At 44.0% G+C, this 17,918-nt stretch overlaps 1 protein-coding gene across 2 annotated transcripts in view; it reads left to right on the forward strand.

Moving 5' to 3' along the window:
* The window catches only part of Tpst1 (tyrosylprotein sulfotransferase 1), a 61,222-nt gene extending 47,132 nt beyond the window's left edge, over positions 1–14,090 (forward strand). For both annotated transcript variants that reach the window (XM_055606468.1, XM_055606469.1), the window contains exons 4-6: positions 7,814–7,864; positions 12,841–12,884; positions 13,563–14,090. In XM_055606468.1, coding sequence (XP_055462443.1) covers positions 7,814–7,864; positions 12,841–12,858 — 69 coding nt within the window. In that variant the 3' untranslated portion in view covers positions 12,859–12,884; positions 13,563–14,090. The remainder of the gene's footprint in view (positions 1–7,813; positions 7,865–12,840; positions 12,885–13,562) is intronic.
* Positions 14,091–17,918: the final 3,828 nt, after the last annotated feature.

The following is a 17,918-nucleotide window of genomic DNA, read 5'->3' on the forward strand; positions in this document are numbered from 1 at the left end:
ATACATACATACATACATACATACATACATACATACATACATACATACATACATATTCCAGCCTCTCCATGGAATAGTGGGGAGCTGGGCCAGGATATCAGTTTCCATATGGCAGTGACTTGGTCTTTGGGGCACTCAACACTCACAGTAACGTAGCTATCATAGTCCTTTACAGACTTGGCACACCACACTGATCTTGAACTGTACTCTTCTGAGCCTTATCCTTGGGGCTGGAGAGATGGTTTCACAGTTAAGAGCACTGGCTGCTCTTCCAGGGGACCCAGATTCAATTCCCAGCACCTACATGGTGACTCACAACACTTGTAACTCCAGTTCCGGGGAAGATATGACACTCCCATCTGAACTCCATGGGAACTACATGAATGTCCTACATAGACATACATGCAGACAAAACACCCATAAACATAAAATGAAAACAAGCAAACTATATAGACCAGGGTTGAGTCAAACTCACAGATTCTTCCCTCTCTGCTTCCTAACTTCTCAGATTAAAGGCATGTGCCACTATCCTGGGCCTGAGATCAGAGTCTTAATGCTAAATTCTGTATATGGGTAGTGCTTATTGTGGTGGGAAAAGTTTTCTATTTTATACTATCTATATAGTCACGATCTAATCACATTCTGACTCCCATCCAACAGATCTGGCACTGAAACTTTTTTTCCTAATAAAGATGTTTTTAGGGTGGATTTTTGTACTTCTGAGCTGATTAATGCATTTTTCTTTATAATGTAGGAAACATTAACATTTTCCCTGTTGTTTCCAGGCAGGACAAGAGTGTTGAACTTTCTAAGAACCCAGTCTGATGTGCACTGCTGCCAGAATGCTTAAAGTCAGATGAGAACATGTAAACACGCATGTTAACAGCTGTTAGACAGCATTTCAGTCTTGGAGATAATGAGTCTCTTCTGGGTCACACGAGCCCAGAGGGACTTGGAATGTAAACTTCAAAGCTGGCTTCCCTCCTGTATTGTCATTACTGGCTGAAATTGTGTTTTCTCTGCATGTGAAACTACCAAGGCAGAATTCCTCAAGGGAAAAAGTAAAAATAATGAATTGTCTTAACGATGAATAGCAGGCAAAGCATGTACTGTTGGTGAGATTGTATCAGGAACTGAAAATTAAAATTAATCCAGTTTTGCACATAATTACATTTAAGCTAATTATGTGTACTTCAGTAAAATTAGAAGGAAGGAAGCAGGAGTTATAGTGAGTTTAGAGAAAGAAGGTTGGGAAATAAAGGATATTCTAATCTCTGACAAAATTGGAATTTAGGACCTGGAGTGTGAAAAGATTGTGAGACCAGTCTTTGGCCTTTGCAGTTAAAAATATGAAGCTGGGCTGTAGCAAGTGGTGTAGTGCCTGACTGAATGTGCAAGGCCCTGGGTTCCCACCATAGTACTTCAAAAAATAAATACAAAGTAAAACACAGCATGAGTACTTTAGAAACAACACTTTAAAAGTCTAGGGTATAAAAAGAGTGGAGGTCATTATTCACAGGCAGTTCTATTCTGACACCTGTTTTTGTAGATCAGTTGTCACCAGAGCACGCCACATTGTTTCATTTGTATGTTCTGTGGTACTTCTGTGCCCTAGCGGGGTGGAACTGACCCCTGGGACAGAGACTCTGTGGCCCCACAAAGCCTAAACTATTTATTCTCTGCCTGTTACATGGTAAACTTATTCTTGGGTTTCATTCCCTTCACAAATGGTATTCTCTCTCTGTCTCTGAAATGTCAGGTTGCACACTTGTTTTAAGAGTTGTTTTATGAGGCTGGAGAGATAGCTCAGAGGTTAAAACACTGGCTGTTCTTCCAAAGGTCCTGAGTTCAATTCCCAACAACCACATGGTGGCTTATAACCATCTACAGTGAGATCTGGTGCCGCCCCCTTCCAATGCACAAGCACACATGCAGGCAGAATGTTGTATATGTAATCAGTAAAGAAATCTTAATAAAAGATTTATTTTCCTTTTTAAAAGATTTTGCATATGCCAGGTGTGGTGGCCTATGCCTTTAATCCTAGTACTCTGGGGGCAGAGGCAGGAGGATTCTGTGAGTTTGTGGCCAGTCTGGTCTACAAAGGGAGTCCAGGACAGCGAGGGTTGTTATATAGAGAAACCCTGTCTGGAAAAAACAAAACAACAACAAAAAGATTTTACATGGGTTGGGGGAGGGGGTTGGGGAAGTACCCACAAAGGCCAGAAGGGAATGTTGGAGCCACTGTAGCTGGAGTTATAGGTGGTTGTGAGCTGCCCAGTATCAATGTTAGGACTGAACTTGGGTCCTCAGAAGAGCAGCAACTGCTGTTAACTGCTGAGCCATCTCTTCAACTCCCTGATATGATTCTCTCTCTCCTTTTTTAATGTGTGGATGTTTTGCTCACATTTATATCTGCTTACCACGTGTGTGCCTGGTGCCTGAAGAGGTCAGTGTTATGCCCAGTTCTTAAGACCGCTAAAGACCACCAGGAATCAACTCCACTGCAAACACACAAGGGCTTATTCAATATAAGCTCAAGCTTGGGACACAAACCTTCCAGCTGAAACAGGAGAGGAGTGTGGCCCTGAGGTCCGGGGGAATGCGATTTTTTAAAGCAACAAAACAAACAAACAACAACAACAAAAAACCCAAAACCCGAGGGGTTTGTCCCCAAGCCTTGGCGTTACATGATTGGGTGGGAAGTTGACTTTTAAAACTATTGGTTTATTTTAGGCGCCAAGACCATAAACAGTTCTGGTCAGGCCATCGGGCAGGTTGCCAGCAGATGGTATCTCTTAAGTGTGAAAAGGAATGTAGCAAGCCCAGTTACTCCCTGCAGCCGGCCAGACATATCTCAACATGTTCGTTCCTTTGTTTAAACTTGTATCCAGGACCCTAGTTATGTGGCTTCAAGATTCAAATTTTAAATCTTGGATCTCTCATCAGGAGATGTGGTTTCAAGAGGGGAAATGAAGAGATGGTTTGTTGGGGGATAAGGAGTTTATTAAAAGAGTTAATAATGCCAAAAAACAGACAGGCAGCAACATGGTTGGGAACTCCAGCCATGTTGGAGGAGAGTCCAAACCCCAGCTCCAGAGACAGACAACATGGCAGGATCTCTGGGGATAAGAATAAGGCTCAAGAGGCTGGAGACATGGCTCAGCAGAGAAGAGCACTGGCTGCTCTTCCAAAAGGATCCAGGTTCAATTCCAAGTACCCACATGGCAGCTCACAGCTGTCTGTAATTCCTGTTCCAGGGACCCAACACCCACACAGATACATACATACATACAGGGAAAACACCAGTGTACATAAAATAAAAATAAATAAATCATTAAAAAAATAAAGAATTAGGCTCAAGTGGCAGAAGTTGGGTCTCTTCTTATAGCTCTCTGAGGATAGGAGTGGTTTTACAGCACTAGCCTGTAGCCAGGCTCTCCAGTTCCCTTGAAGTAGGCAGGGAAGGTAGTAGGGAGCAGGATATGTGGCCGCAAATACCTCCTTTGATGTAAACTTACTTCCCAGCTCAGAAGTGCGCTAGCTAGAGTCACAGTGTCTCTGAAGGTACCTGTCAGTATCTATGATTGGGGGAAGGGCAGCTGCAGGTACTGTGACCTAAACAGTCATATTGTATAATACAGTCTTTAAAAAACATGTTTAGAGATTTAGTTTAGTTTATGTGTATGAGTACTTTGACTGTAGGTATATGTACCCCACGTGTATGCAGTGCCCTCTGAGGTCAGAAGAGGGCACTGGGTCCCCTGAAACTGGAGTTAAAGATAGTTGTCAGCCAACATGTGGCGCTGGGAATCAAACCTGGGTCCTCTGCCAGAGCAGCTAGCACTCTAAACGACCAAGCCATTCCATTATTGCATCATTACTGCCTTATGTTGATGGTTTTGTTTTTGAGACAGGGTCTCTCCATATAGTCCTGGAATTCACTGTGTAGACCAGGCTGGACTCAAACTCTCAGAGAACCTCCTGCTTCTAGCTCCCAAGTGTTGGGATTAAAGGTGTGTGTGCTTGGTATCACTCCTAGCTGTGCTTTTCTTTCTGTTCCTGCATAGAAACAGAACAGTTCTGTTCTGAGCACTCTCACCAGGCAGCTCACAGCTGCTCGTAACTGCAGCTCCAGGCTACCCAACACCCTTTTTTGGCTCTTAGAAGCATCATTACTCATGTGGCATATACAGACACAAACATAGACAAACACAGACAGACAGATGAACACACACATAAACACAAATAAATAAAATTTACATCCAGTATATAATTTCTTTTTTTTTTTTTTTAAATCATCATTTAGAACATTTCTTTACATGCATGGAAGCCATCTGGTGATTCTACATGACACATTAGTACCCTTAGGTTCAGTAATTCTGAACCTAGCAGCTGTCAGACTTTTCTCTAATAGTCTGCTTTTCCATTCTTTATGAGGTTAATAGTTCTTTAAAAACAAACAAAAACTATTGCAAGCTGTGTTGAAACAAACATTTTTATACTTAAATAGTGGGTGTGTATGGGTTGTATTAGTAATTGATTGATTGATTGATTGATTGATTGATTGATTTGGAGAGAGAAATAAAGTCTCACCGTGTAGCCTAAGCTTGCTGCAAACTGGAAATTCTTCTGCTTCTGCTTCCTAACTGTTGGGTACCAGGTATGTGCCACCATGACTAAAAAGCAATAGCTTTTTAACATTGAACTGTTGAGTTAAATTGGTTATTGAATTTTTCTTATTGAAGTACATATACAGAGAAGTATACCCAGTATATCAATAAAAGATCCCAAAATTATCATAATGACTCCAATATCAAGACAATACATCTCTTACGATCTGTTTCCCCACTAACTCTGTCATGATTAGTGTTAAGATTCATCTATGTCATTAGTAGTATAGCAATTCATATTTTTTCACCGTAGAGTCTAACCTATACACACCGACCATGTTTAATGATTTGTTTAATAAACTGTTGTTAGGTGGTCCTGGGAATTGAAGCTAGGACATCATGCATATTAGGCAAGTGCTCTACCAATGAGCCACATCCCTTCTTTAGACAGGGTCACACTGTGTATCCCTGGCCAGTCTATAACTTGCCATATGGAACAAGCTGACCTCAAACTCAGAGAGCCATCTGCCTCTGCTTCCAAGTGCAAAGATTAAAAGCATACTTCAACACACCCTGTCCACCTGGAGGTTTTTGTTTGTATTTTGTTTTGTTTTGTTTTGTTTTTTTGAGACAGAGTGTCAAGTAGCCTAGGCTGGCCTTGAACTCACTCTGTAGCTGAGGCTGGCCTTAAATTTGAGATTCTCCTGCCACCACCTCCCATTGCTTAGATTATAGATGTGCACCCCTGTGCATGACTTAGTTCTGAGTGTGTTGTCCTACAGGGCTGCTGTATCTGGAAGTAATGGTGTGTTACATTGTATGCCCTATGTCAAACTGTTTTGTCCTAATTATAGCTACTTAATTACTTTAGCAGGAATGCATATCTATCCATTGATCTAGCTAGCTAGCTATGTATATGCATACACACTGCATTAGTTACTTTTCAGTTGCTGTAACAAAACACCACAGCCAAGGCAGTATATAAAAGAAAGCAATTAATTGGTTTCAGAGGGTTAGAATCTATCATGAAGGGACAGCATGGCAACAAGCAGTAGGCATGCAGCATGGCAGCAAGCAGTAGGCATGTTGGCACTGGAGCAGCAGATGAGAGTTCACTCCCCAATCTACAAACAGGCATCAGAGAGAGAGCACACTGGGAATGGTGAGTCTTCTGAAGCCTTAAAGACTTCCCCCAGTGACTCACCTCCTTCCACAGGCAACACCTCCTAACCCCACCCAACAGCTCTACCAAATATTCTACCAAATACTTGGGGAGCAAATATTCAAACATATGAACCCAAGGGACATTCTCATCCAAATCACTACACGCACATATTAATATATTAGAATATCGTGTAGCCTGGTTGCAGGATTATAATAGGTTGGTATCTGGTAGCATAAGCCATTCCACTTTGCTTTTCCTCTCATGATTTCTTTGACTCTTTGCCCTATGCATTTCTTTCTGTGTGAGCATGTTTATGTGTATGAGTGCACATGTGTGCGTGTATAGGTGTTGTTCCTCAGGTGTCTATTTTGGGAGTGGGAGCTTGCTGATGAGGCTGAGCTGGCTGGCCGGCCAGGGGTCTCAGAATACTCCTCCTCTCTCTCCCCAGCACTGAGGTCACAGGTGTGTTCTCCCACACCCAGCCTTCTGTGTGGGCTCTGACATGGAGCTCAGGTCCTCAATCTTGCATGGAGAACAACTGGTTGATCTCTCCAGCTTCTGCCTTATGCCTTTCTAGATTGCTTTTACAGTAAACTTGAATTTACTGCTCTTCTTCAGAAAAAGATGCTAGGATTTTAATTGGGACTAATATAAGGAGAATGATCATTACTTTTTCATTGAATCTCCTTATCCTAACTATTATATTCATTGTTAGGTATTCAGTAGGGTTTTAAAAAAATATTATTTATTTTTATTTTATTGTATTGCTGTTTTTGTCTGCATGTGTGTCTGTGTGAGGGTGTCAGATCTTGGAGTTAAAGACAGTTGTGAGCTGCCCTGTGGGTGCTGGGAATTGAACCTAGATTCACTGGAAGAGCAGTCAGTGCTCTTAACCACGGAGCCATTTCTCCAGCCCTTCAGTAGGGTTTTTAAATGCTAAAATAATATTTTTTAAATGGGGCTATATAGTTGGCTCAATGGTTAAGAGTTCTTGTTGCAAAGGATCCTGATTCAGTTCTCAGCAGCCACAGGGAGGCTCAGCACCTCCTCGGTACCAGGCATGTTCGTGTGGTGCACAGAGGCACATGTAGGCAAAACACTCAAACACATAAAACAGCAAAAAGAAATTACAAGTTTTGCTGGAAAGTAGTGGAGCACGCCTTTAATCCCAGCACTTGGGAGGCAGAGGCAGGCAGATTTATCTGAGTTTGGGCCAGCTAGGATAGCCAGAGCTACACAGAAACCCTGTCTCAAAAAAGCCAAAAAATAAAATAAAATAAATTGTTTCCTAGTTATTACTTGAACTAGAAACATCCTTTTTAACATTGAAATATGTTTTTATTATAAAAATTTATGAGTGTGGAGCCGGGATATAGCTCAGTTGGTAGAGTGCTTACCCAGCATGCCAAAAGTTCTAGATTTGTTTCCCCAGGACTGTATAAACCAAGCATAGTGATGCATGACTGTAATCCCAGCACTGGGACAGTGGAGACAGGAGGCTTACAAGTTCACTGTGATTCATAGCTAAGTAGTGCATTTGAGGCCAGCGTGGGACGACATTGTCTCAAAAGAAAGGATCTGCGAGCTTTAAGTAGATGTCACTCTAAGATCATCTAATACATCGTAATAGGATTCTTGGGTAAACTGAGAAAAGTAAAGTTGACTCAAATCCAGGGTTGTAGCTGGCGAACTAATGGGCAGCAGGAGCAGCTTGCTCCTCACTAAGGTAGTTTCTGTGCTTTCCCCAGCCAATAGGAATGGCACTTGGCGTGCTCTGGCATCCTAATTTGGATTCCCTCCCCAGACACACCCTGATCTTCCTTAGCCAGCCAACTCAGTCAGGAGCACCAGAGCAGTTGCTGCAGGGAATCAGAGTAGGGGTCACTAAGGTCTGTTTCTCTTGCTGCTCCTAAAGTGACAGGTTTCTCTCTCATTCCAAACTAATCAAGAGTGACGCAGCAGCCCAGTGGCTGCAGATGTCAGGTGTCAGCAGGGCACGCTCGTTTTCTTAAACTCACGCCTGCTCTGTTCTTTCCAGGTCTATAAAGGAGAATTTCAGCTACCTGACTTTCTGAAAGAAAAACCCCAGGTACTGTACACTGCTTCTCCTTCCTCCTCTTGTTAGGTAAGAGCCGGCTCTTAAATAAAGGGAGCTTTTGAAGAGACAGCGGAACTTAAGAAATGAAAACAAGAAAAGAAAAGCCAGGCATGGTGGTTAATGCCAACACCAGCTGAGATGAGAGGAGTCCAAGGCCAGTCTAACTGATATAGTAACGTTCCAGACCATACTCCATCTTAATATACAAACAAAGGAATAAATAAGGGAAATAGAAAAGGCTATAGACATGTGCTGGTGTGGGGAACGGCCATGATGTGAGAGTTCAGGGTCTTCCACAACTAGGGGAGTACTTTGAGAACAGCTCTGGTCACATGCAGGGCCATGCAGTGTTTTAGATACAGCCAAGGAGAATGCCTGGAGAGTCTGCCTTCCAGCAATTACTTTGCATTAAGAATATGCAGCCACCGTTGGTCTTTTTATTATATTCATATCCATGCTGTTTTAACTATCCTCACATGGAAACTAAAAGACCTGTGATACATAGTGCTCAAAGCAGTTGGCTATCAGCAACTGGTGAGAGCTCAAAGTTTATAGTCCTATGCTTTTAAAAATAATCTAAACCACTGGACATGGGGACACATACCTTTAATCACAGTACTCAGGAGGCAGAGGTAGGTGAATCTCTTGAGTCTGAGGCCAGCCTGGTCTACATAGTAAGTTCCAGGATGGTCTCAAAAACAAAAAAGGAAACCAGTCTACAATTATAAGTGTAATAGTTTAATTCATTTGCATTCCATTGTGTCCTGAGTTGGAGGAAAACAGAGAATGTTATGGCAGACGTACCTAAAGTAGAACAGAGCATCCTGTCATCACCTGTCACCTGTATGAGCTGGAAGAAGTGGACAGTCCCGGCCTATCTGCAGTAGCCTTGCTGTCTGTCTGCAGTATCTAGCGTGGGGCTGAGGCATGCCATCTCCAAGGTGCTACCCTTCATAATGAACTCTGTTTCTAGTGACGGTTCAGTTCTCATTGCTGGGGAAACAGTGTGTGAGCTGTGTCTCATGCAGCAAGCCTGCGGGAAGCAAGTGGGTTGTCCTCTTGCTCAGTGACTCTGTCTCTCCTACCAGGGATGAAAGCTCTGCCCTAATACTCAGTTACCAGCCCTCCATAACCGTGTGTGATGCTCGAGAGTCTCAAAGTGCTTTCTAGACATATTCTTAGCAGCATATATTTAACACTCTCCCATTCTTTTCATGTATTCAACACTTGTTTCCTAGGGATCTGTTACGAGAGAGAAATTAGGATATGTCTTCAGGAGTTAGAGGGAAAGGAAAGGTCTTTTTATGGCACTCCTGATCTACCTCAAAGCTCTGACTCTTGCACAGAGGGGACTGAGGGGGCAGGCTCAAATTGTGCATGGTATCCCAGAGCCCTGGGTAGATTCCTGCATGTGCTATTACTCACAGTGGTGAAAACTAGAGCCAGAAAGCAATCCAAGAGGCAGGATAAACTTGAAGAAAGCAAGAGGGGATTTGAGACCTAAACTGAAGGCATTCCTGTGTTTCGGCACACACCCAAGTCATCTCCAGATAGAGAAGGAAGTGGCTAGAAGTGAACAAGAACATCCAAAGGGACACCCCATGTCCTTTAGAGAGAATGATGTCTTCTGTCATGAAGACACATCATGAACTTGAAGAATGACAAATTACACATCACAGTGAGAATGTTTACTTTTTAAAACTTATCAGAGCTGGGCAGAATAGCACAGGCCCGTTTTCCAGCACTAGAGAGACAGAAGCTGAAAGATGATAAGTTCAAGGCCAGGCTGGGCTACAGAGCCAGACCCTATCTTAAACTAACAAACAATAAATAATTGTGAGATGGTTCAGTGGGCGTTGCCACCAAGCCCAACCTGATGTTGATTCCTGGAACCCACATAAAAGTGGAAGGAATGAACTGACTTTTGAAAGTTGTCCTCTGACCTCCACACATGTGTGGTGCTACACACACTCCCCAACAGAGCATTAATGCAAATACCCACCACACAAAATAGTAAGTAAACAATAATTCTTTTAAATGAATGCCAGAGTTGGGCATGATGATACAGCCTTGAAACCCCAGCACTTAGCAGGCAGAAGCAGGTGGATCTCTGAGTTGAAGGTCAGCCTGATCTCCATAGTGAGTTCCAGTCCAGCCAGTGCTACATAGTGAGACCCTATCTTAAAATAGTAATTGTAGCAGTAATAAATTAATAATAATAATAATAATAATAAACAACTTTATTTTTTATCTTAACTGTATGCATGTCTTACCTGCATATTTCTGTGGAACATATGTGTGCCTGGGCCCAAGGAGGCCAGAAGAGGGTGTCAGATCTCCTGGAACTAGAGTTAACAAACCATTGTAAGCTACCATGTGGGTGCTATGAGTCAAACCTGAGTTCTCTGGAAGAACAACAAATGTTCTTAACCACCAAGATGTCTCTCCGACCCAATAAAATTTGCTTTTGTTTTCTGAGACAAGGTCTTTCTATTGGGTAACCCTGGCTATGCTGAACTCACTATGTAGACCAGGCTGGCCTCAAACTCACAGAGATACAACTGCCTTTGCCCCCTACGTGCTCCTATCAAAGACATTCATCACTACCCCCAGCTCCAAAAATAAAATCTTTTAAGAACTGTGAATAAATAGTAGAAAATAAGCCTTCAGTAAGACAGCTTATTTTTTTAAGCACTAATTTGTTGACTGTGGAGAAGTCTTGTATGTCAATAAGGTTTATAATGCCTCAATAGGCATTCCAAGTTCCTCACTGAGGGACTATTTAATCTTTCATATGGGCACATTTAGACAATGAAAGACTACTGTGGTTTGGGGGTTTATGGATGACTTAGTGATTAAGGGCAATGGCTGCCCTTGCAGAGGACCTTAGTTCCATTGCCATTACCCATGCCAGGTGACTTACAGCTGGCTATAACTTCAGCTCCAAGAGAGCTGACACTCTCTTCTGGTCTCTCGGGGCATCACACTCACATATATGTAGTCTTATACAGACAGACAGACACACACACACACACATAAAAAAATAGAGATAAAATCTTGAAGAATCATGTTGTAGTAAGGGATCAGTGATTAAGAGCACTGGTTGCTCTTCCAGAGGACCTGGGTTCTAGTCTCAGTCCCTACATGGTGGCCTTCAACCACCTGTAACTCTCATTCCAGGGGATCTGATGCTGCCTTCTGATTTCTTCAGGTAACAGGCACGCCATGGTGTACAGACATACATGTCTACATACATGTAGGCAAAGTACCCATACACGTTAAATAAACAATTAAAAAATGTAAAGAAAGATGATGGTCTAAGTAGGAAATGGATCTGAGTGTGGGTGCATGTTTGTGGTCTCAGCACTGGTGAATGGAAGCACAAGGATCAAGGTCCAGGTCACACACAGAGTGCTCAAGGCTCTCTGGGGTTACACAAGACCCTGTCTCACCATGAAAGAGGAACTAGAAACCTGCCAGGCCTGGCAGCACATGCTGTAATCCCAGAGGCAGGAGACAGGCAGGAGGACCACTGTAGGTTCAGCCAGCCTACACCACACAGTTGACTTCAAGGTCAGACTGAACTAAGGAAGAGGTCCTGTCAGGGAGGGCCTTGGAGATAACCGTGGGTGGAAGCAGAGCCCACACTCTTTCTACTTGTTCATGGGCACAGTAACTGAAAGTTCCCTGGACTTTAGCTCAAAGTTCCCTGGACTTTAGCTCCCAGCATTTGAATTGAGGCCAGGCTGGCTCAAAGTTTCAAACATCTGGCCACAGAGTTGATCTTTCTCATAATGAGCCTACGACGTCATCTCATGCCCTGACAGACTCATGTGATACATGGGGCTCGTGAGGGACAAGGCATTCCTGTTACTCAGGAGATGCCAAGGATTTGGTCTCTCCCAGGAGTGTGAGAAAGGCCAGTTCAGTTTATTTCTTTAAAACAGTTACAGGCTGAGTTTATCTGAAAGTCTGAGCAGATTCTATTTCAAGTCTGGGGTTGCTCAGAGATTCACCATGACCATGATTAAATTTTAATAAGAAGAGGTTTTTTTATTTGGGTACAGGCCTCCAGCGTGGATCCAGGACTGTACCTGAGAGCACTTTCAAGATGTAACCCTACCCATATTAGCCCAGGGCTTATAAAGGCAAAACCCACAAGATCTTTTGTATTCTGCCTACATGTAGGTGCTGTCTAATTTTAGCATATTTGTTTTGCAGTTGTCCTAGGCATCTTGAGCAGAGTAAGCAAGTTTGAAGCCAGGCTCAGTGACACAGGCCTGTAATCCCAACACTGGGAGGCAGAGGCAGGCAGATTGAGGCCAGCCTGGTCTACAAATGGAGTCCAAGACAGCCAAGGCTACACAGAGAAACCCTGTCTCCAAAAACAAAAACAAACAAAAAACAAAAACAAGTTTGATTACAAAAGCAGGAATACCAGTTAGTCACTGGGCAGTGGTGGTGCACGCCTTTAGTTAGGAGGCAGAGGTGGGTGGATCTCTGAGTTCCAGGCCAGCCTAGTCTGCATAGTGAGTTATGTAGGATAGCCAGGACTACATGGAGGAATCCTGTCTCAGAAAGACAGACAGATAGAAATAGCAGTTTGTGACCCACTATTGTGCTAGAACAGCAGATTTTACAAAACCAGTCAATTTCTTTTCTTTTTTTATGCCTTATTTTTAATTTTTATTATTATTATTATATTTTATTGTTACTAAGATCAGTCAATTTTAAGAAAAGTCTACATCTGGGGACAAAGGGAAGGTGGCTGCTAGGATAAGTCTGTTCAAGGGGCTTTTTCTTTTGTTTTCTTTTTGGCCTCTCAATCACAGTGAGTTTAAACCTTAAACAATGTTAACCATTACAATCCTTTAAGCAATGCCTGTTGTGTTGGCAAGAGCAGTCACCTCTTCTGCTAAGGGACCATTTCCAAGCTTTTTAACGTTATCTCTTGGTTCCTTCAACAGATCGAGCAAGTGGAATAGCCGACCTGGAACTTCCTGCAAGTGAGGTGAGGCCTGGCAGATGGTGCTGAGTGAGAGTTCCCACTTGGGCTGCCAGAGACAGCCATGTGTCCAGATGGCGAGTACAGCTCTGGCCTCAAACAGCCTGGGCTGGCATTGGCTCTGCCACTTCCTGGCACCAAGAAGCTTAGTTGTGTATCTGTTTCCTTGTCTGTAAAGTGAAGAGTATGCTGAGCAGAGATCCATGGTGAGAGCTAACTGACATCGCTTCTTCAGACAGTCTGGCACAGAGGAGGAGGTGCGGAGATGGCATTTGGAAGGGGGTTTTAACAGTATGGATCATATTAGGTGATCCAAGAGACTGGGAAACCCAGTCGTTTGTGTGCTGACAAGAAGAGTGATCCCCGAGAGCCCATTTATCAAGGTCATGTCACATGATGAGAAGTCAGTATGATTGCCTTGGACATTGGTGGTAGCTTCAGGCGCAGGTCTGAGGCAGTCCTTGTGTTCTCTTGCTTTGCAGATACTGCAAACATCACAGGTGGGAAAGTGTGTGCCCCTCATGCCCATCTCTCAGAGGTTCTGTGCTCATGGTTGTCTCTCCTCACACCCCTGAGCTGCAGGAGCTCACCCACCTCCTGGCACAAACAAGGAAGCAGGCAGGGAGGTACAGGAAGGGTAGCTTTGATCCAGGCCTGTAACCACATGCTGTGTGTTTGCCCTAGGGACGACTGCTGCCTTTTCTGCGCAAGGGAAATCTCTGGAACTGCTGTCTTCTGCTGGGAGAAGTGGGTGTTGGTGCCTATTGCTCCTGTTCACCTGCCAGCCTCCTACTGTCCCTGAGGGAGGTGTCACAATCCAGGTCTCCCTGAGTGATGGCTCTTGAGCCCAGTGACATGCCCAGCCCTCAAGATGAGGAGCCCAGCATGGACACAATTCAGTCACAGCGCCTCCCTCTTGTTCTTGTCTTTTCTTACCAGAGTCCAGTCTTTAATTTCAAGGGAAGGAAGTTTAAAGATGGCATTCTGTTAACAAAATCTGGCAGTCTTGTTCAGAATAGCTTGTCTGTACACGTTCCAGTGTTTTGTAGAACACTTGTGCCTGTTTAAATGTATTGATGTGGATAATAGTAAATACCTTAATTATTTAAATAATTCATTGTATTGTTTCAGAGGTGTCGGGAAATTACTGTATACATTTACAACCTAATGACTTTTGTATTTTATTTTTCAAAATAAAAGCTTAAATGTGAAGCATTCAATAGTTATTTCTTCAGTACTGTCATTCAGATGCCCAAACCTCAGATGGTGCTAAACTAGCTCCCTCTGTGGCCTAGTTATAGGTGCTCTGTCTGTACTACCACCACCACCACCACCACCATCTCCATCTGTCTGTCTGTCTGTCTATCTATCTATCTCCTCTCTCTGTCTCTCTCTGTGTGTGTGTGTGTGTGTGTGTGTGTGTGTGTGTGTATTTGAGGGGTGTGTGCATAATTGCCTGTGTGTGTGGCTAGAGGTTGATGTCAGGTGTCTCCTCTGTCACCTCCCCCATACTTTTTGAGGCAAGGTCTTTTGGTGGACCTGGAAGTAGACTAGCTGGCCAGCAAGCCCAAGGACTCTCCCTGTCTTTACTGCACCAGCATTGGGGTCACAGACGCTTGCACAACTATCATGCCTGGCTTTTACATGGGTGCTGGGGATCTCAACTCATAACCTCACGCTTGTACAGCAGGCACTTTACCAGATAAGACATCTATTTCCCTCGCCCTTGGTATGATCATTTCCTATTGAAGTTTTGTGTGTTTGTTTTGAGAAAGGGTCTCTAGCCCTGGGTGCTCTGGAACTCACTGTGTAGATCAGGCTGGCATTAAACTCACAGAGATCTGCTTGTGTCTGCCCCAGAGTGCTGGCAGTAAAGGAGTTGCTGCACCAGGTTCAGTTTCCTAGTGAAGTTTTCTGTAACTTACTTCAAAGACCTGCTGCCATTCATTTATGAAAAGGTCAAAGAAGTTACTGTTTCCAAGAAGCCATTATTGCAGAACACAGAATAATGTCCATAATAATGATCACATTTATTGATTACGTTTCCTGTGCTGGGCACAGGACGGGGTGTTACGTGGTACTCCGGCTTCACATCTGTACCCTGTTTGGGCATGTCTGCGTCACTAACCACCCTGCCAACTCAGCCAGAAACCTAAAGGTCGTCCTTGATTCACTCTCCTCTTTCCACCCGTGCATACACAAGAACACAAGACCTTGGATCCAACCCTGTTCATTGGATTTATCCGCTAGCCTCCAGACGCTGTCCCAACCCTAATCAAAGAATTCTCTGTCTGGTCACCAAGATACCATTACAGTAGATAATTGAACAGTATTGCCAGTCCTGCTCTTGTCCTGACCCTCGGCACCTAAAACCTCACCACCTGCTTGGCCATAGAGCCCCACTGTGCTGTGATCCAGCCCCAGCCCTCTGCTCCATCCTGTCTCAGGCCTCTGTGTATGTTGTTTCTCTCCCTGGAATGTCCCCTCTGCTCCTCTCCTGGCCTGGTAGCGGCCTCTTTATCCTGAGGTCTCTGAAATTCCCATGTCTTCTGGAAGATTTTCCCAGCTCTTGTACTGTGTAGACACCTACAGTAGTTACCTTTGCATTGCTGTGACCAAGATTCTTGACAGAAAAAAAAAAAAAACTTCCCAGGAAAAATTTTTTTTTCATTTTGTTTTGTTTTGTTTCGTTTTTTGTTTTGTTTGTTTGCTTGCTTACAGTCCATCTTGGAGGGAAGGTGTGGGAGAGTGGATGTTGAGGCTGGTTGCCTGGGAAGCAGAGTGGCCAGAGCCAGCGGCGCACTCTGTAAGAAGGTAATGTTGGAATCCGGCTGCTGCTCAGACCACAGTACTGCAGCGGCCTTCCCTGAGATCTAAACAGGCTGAGGCCTGGCTAGCAGGCTTCTGACCTGTAGGGGAGGGGGGCTAACACTGAGGTGGGGCTTGGTGGCCGCACACCCTGCTCCTCACTCACCTGCCTGGGAATGGGAGAGCCTGGCTGCAGGACTGTGCTCCCATCCTCAGAAAGGTAGAAGAGCCCCCTGCTTCTGCCGTGTGGGCCCTAATTTCTTCCTCCAGCTTATCATTGCTGTTGGTCTGTGGTGGCAGGGGCCTGAATTCTTCAGAGCCACGGCAGGCTTTGTCTGTCTGTCTGTCCACAGCCTTAATAACTCTTCTAATAAACTCCTTACCCCAGCAATCTTTTTTTTTTTTTTTTTTTTTTTTTTTGAGACAGGGTTTCTCTGCGTAGCCTTGGCTGTCCTGGACTCGCTCTATAGACCAGGCTGGCCTTGAACTCACAGAGATCCGCCTCTGTCTGCCTCCTCCAGTGCTGGGATTACAGGTGTGTGCCACCGAGTCTGGCCCAGCAGTCCTTTTTAGTGTTCTTAAACCCATGTCTGAGACCTTCCACTTCCCTAATGACCTATTAATACCTCCGCTAAGTTCCTAAAGGAAGGAACCAACTCACAGCTGGACAAAAGTCCATGATGTGGCCTCTGAACTCTCACTGACACCCCCACTGCACCCCTTCATCACAGAATCTTATTTTCTGGCCTAAGTATATTTCTCTCATTTTTCTTCTTCTTCTTCTTTTTTGTTTGTTTGTTTTGGGGTTTTGTTTTGTTCTGTTCTTTGTTGTTTTTTAAAGACAGGATCTCATTCTGTAGGCCAGGCCAGTCTTAACTCTGTAGTCCAGGCTGGCCCTAAAATTGTAGCAACCCTTCTGCCAGGATTATACGTGTAAGCCACCATGCCTGGTTTATTTCTTGAGCTTTATGAAGAAAGGCATTTCATTTCCAAATAATGTAATCGATTTCCTTGTAGTGTTTTATTCATTCTTTTGTTTTGTTTTGTTTTTTTCTTTAAGGCAGGATTTCTCTGTGTAGCCTTCGCTGTCCTGGACTCACTTTGTAGACCAACCAGTGCTGGCTTCGAACTCACAGAGGTTCACCTACCTCTGTCTCCTGAGTGCTGGGATTCTGGGAGTAAAAGGTGTGCCCAACTGCACAGCTCATCTGTTTTGTTTTTTTTTTTTTTTTTTCAGACAGCCTATAGCCTAGGCTGTCCTAGAACTCACTATATATCCTAGGCAGCCTTCAGACTTGTGGCTGTCTTCCTGCCAAGTGTCTTTAATCACTTTATAAACATGTCAGGATTTGTAAAGAGTTAGGGTTTCCTAGATTCAAATGAAGCCCTGTAGAATAAATGAAAAATGACCAGAGTAAAGTTGAAGAGATAGCTGGATAGAGCCAAGCATGAAGATGCATAGCTTTATTCTTAGCAACTGGGGGGCTGAGGCAGGAGCATTACAACTTCTGGAACCAATGTGGGCTACATATGGAAGTTAGGTAACCTGGACTATGAAGTGAAAAAGTTACTGGGCATGGTAATCCATGCCTGTAATTCCATCACTTGGGGGCTAAACAAGGGATATCATGAATTCAAGGCCAGCTTGGGCTACCAGAGACCTTTTCTGAAAATGAAAAAGGACTGGGTTAAGAAAGGGAAGAGAAAGAGGAGGCAGGGGCACTGGAAAAATGGCTCAGTGGTTAAGAATACTTGCTTCGGGCTAGAGAGATGGCTCAGCTGTTAAAGGCTAGGCTCACAACCATAAACATAAGAGTTCGGTTCCCAGCACCCACAGCTGTCTCTCCAGCCACACACACACACTCACACTCACACACACACACACAAAGAATACTTGTTTCTCTTGCACAAAACCCAAGTTCAGTTCCCAGGATCCACAAGGTGGCTCCCAGCTGACACCCTCTTCCAGCCTTGGGAACAGCGCACATGGTGGACAGACAGACAGGTAAAACCCTCATACACATTAGATCTAAAATCTGTTTCTAAAAACAAAAACACAAAGAATGGAAGGGGGAAAATGCAGTAATTGCATAACCATTCCTTCTGAGAAGGGTTACCAAGAGCTCCTGAAGGCAAAGGCCCAGTCTAAACCGCTTTGCTTGGAGCCGGGGTCTGGATCATACAGCTCAGAGGGTGGGTGCTGTGCTGAGACCTACATCTGTCAAGATAATG

This window comes from Psammomys obesus, unplaced genomic scaffold (assembly GCF_907164565.1).
Source record: "Psammomys obesus unplaced genomic scaffold, mPsaObe1.curated_primary_1811, whole genome shotgun sequence".
In the NCBI taxonomy this organism is placed as follows: domain Eukaryota; kingdom Metazoa; phylum Chordata; class Mammalia; order Rodentia; family Muridae; genus Psammomys; species Psammomys obesus.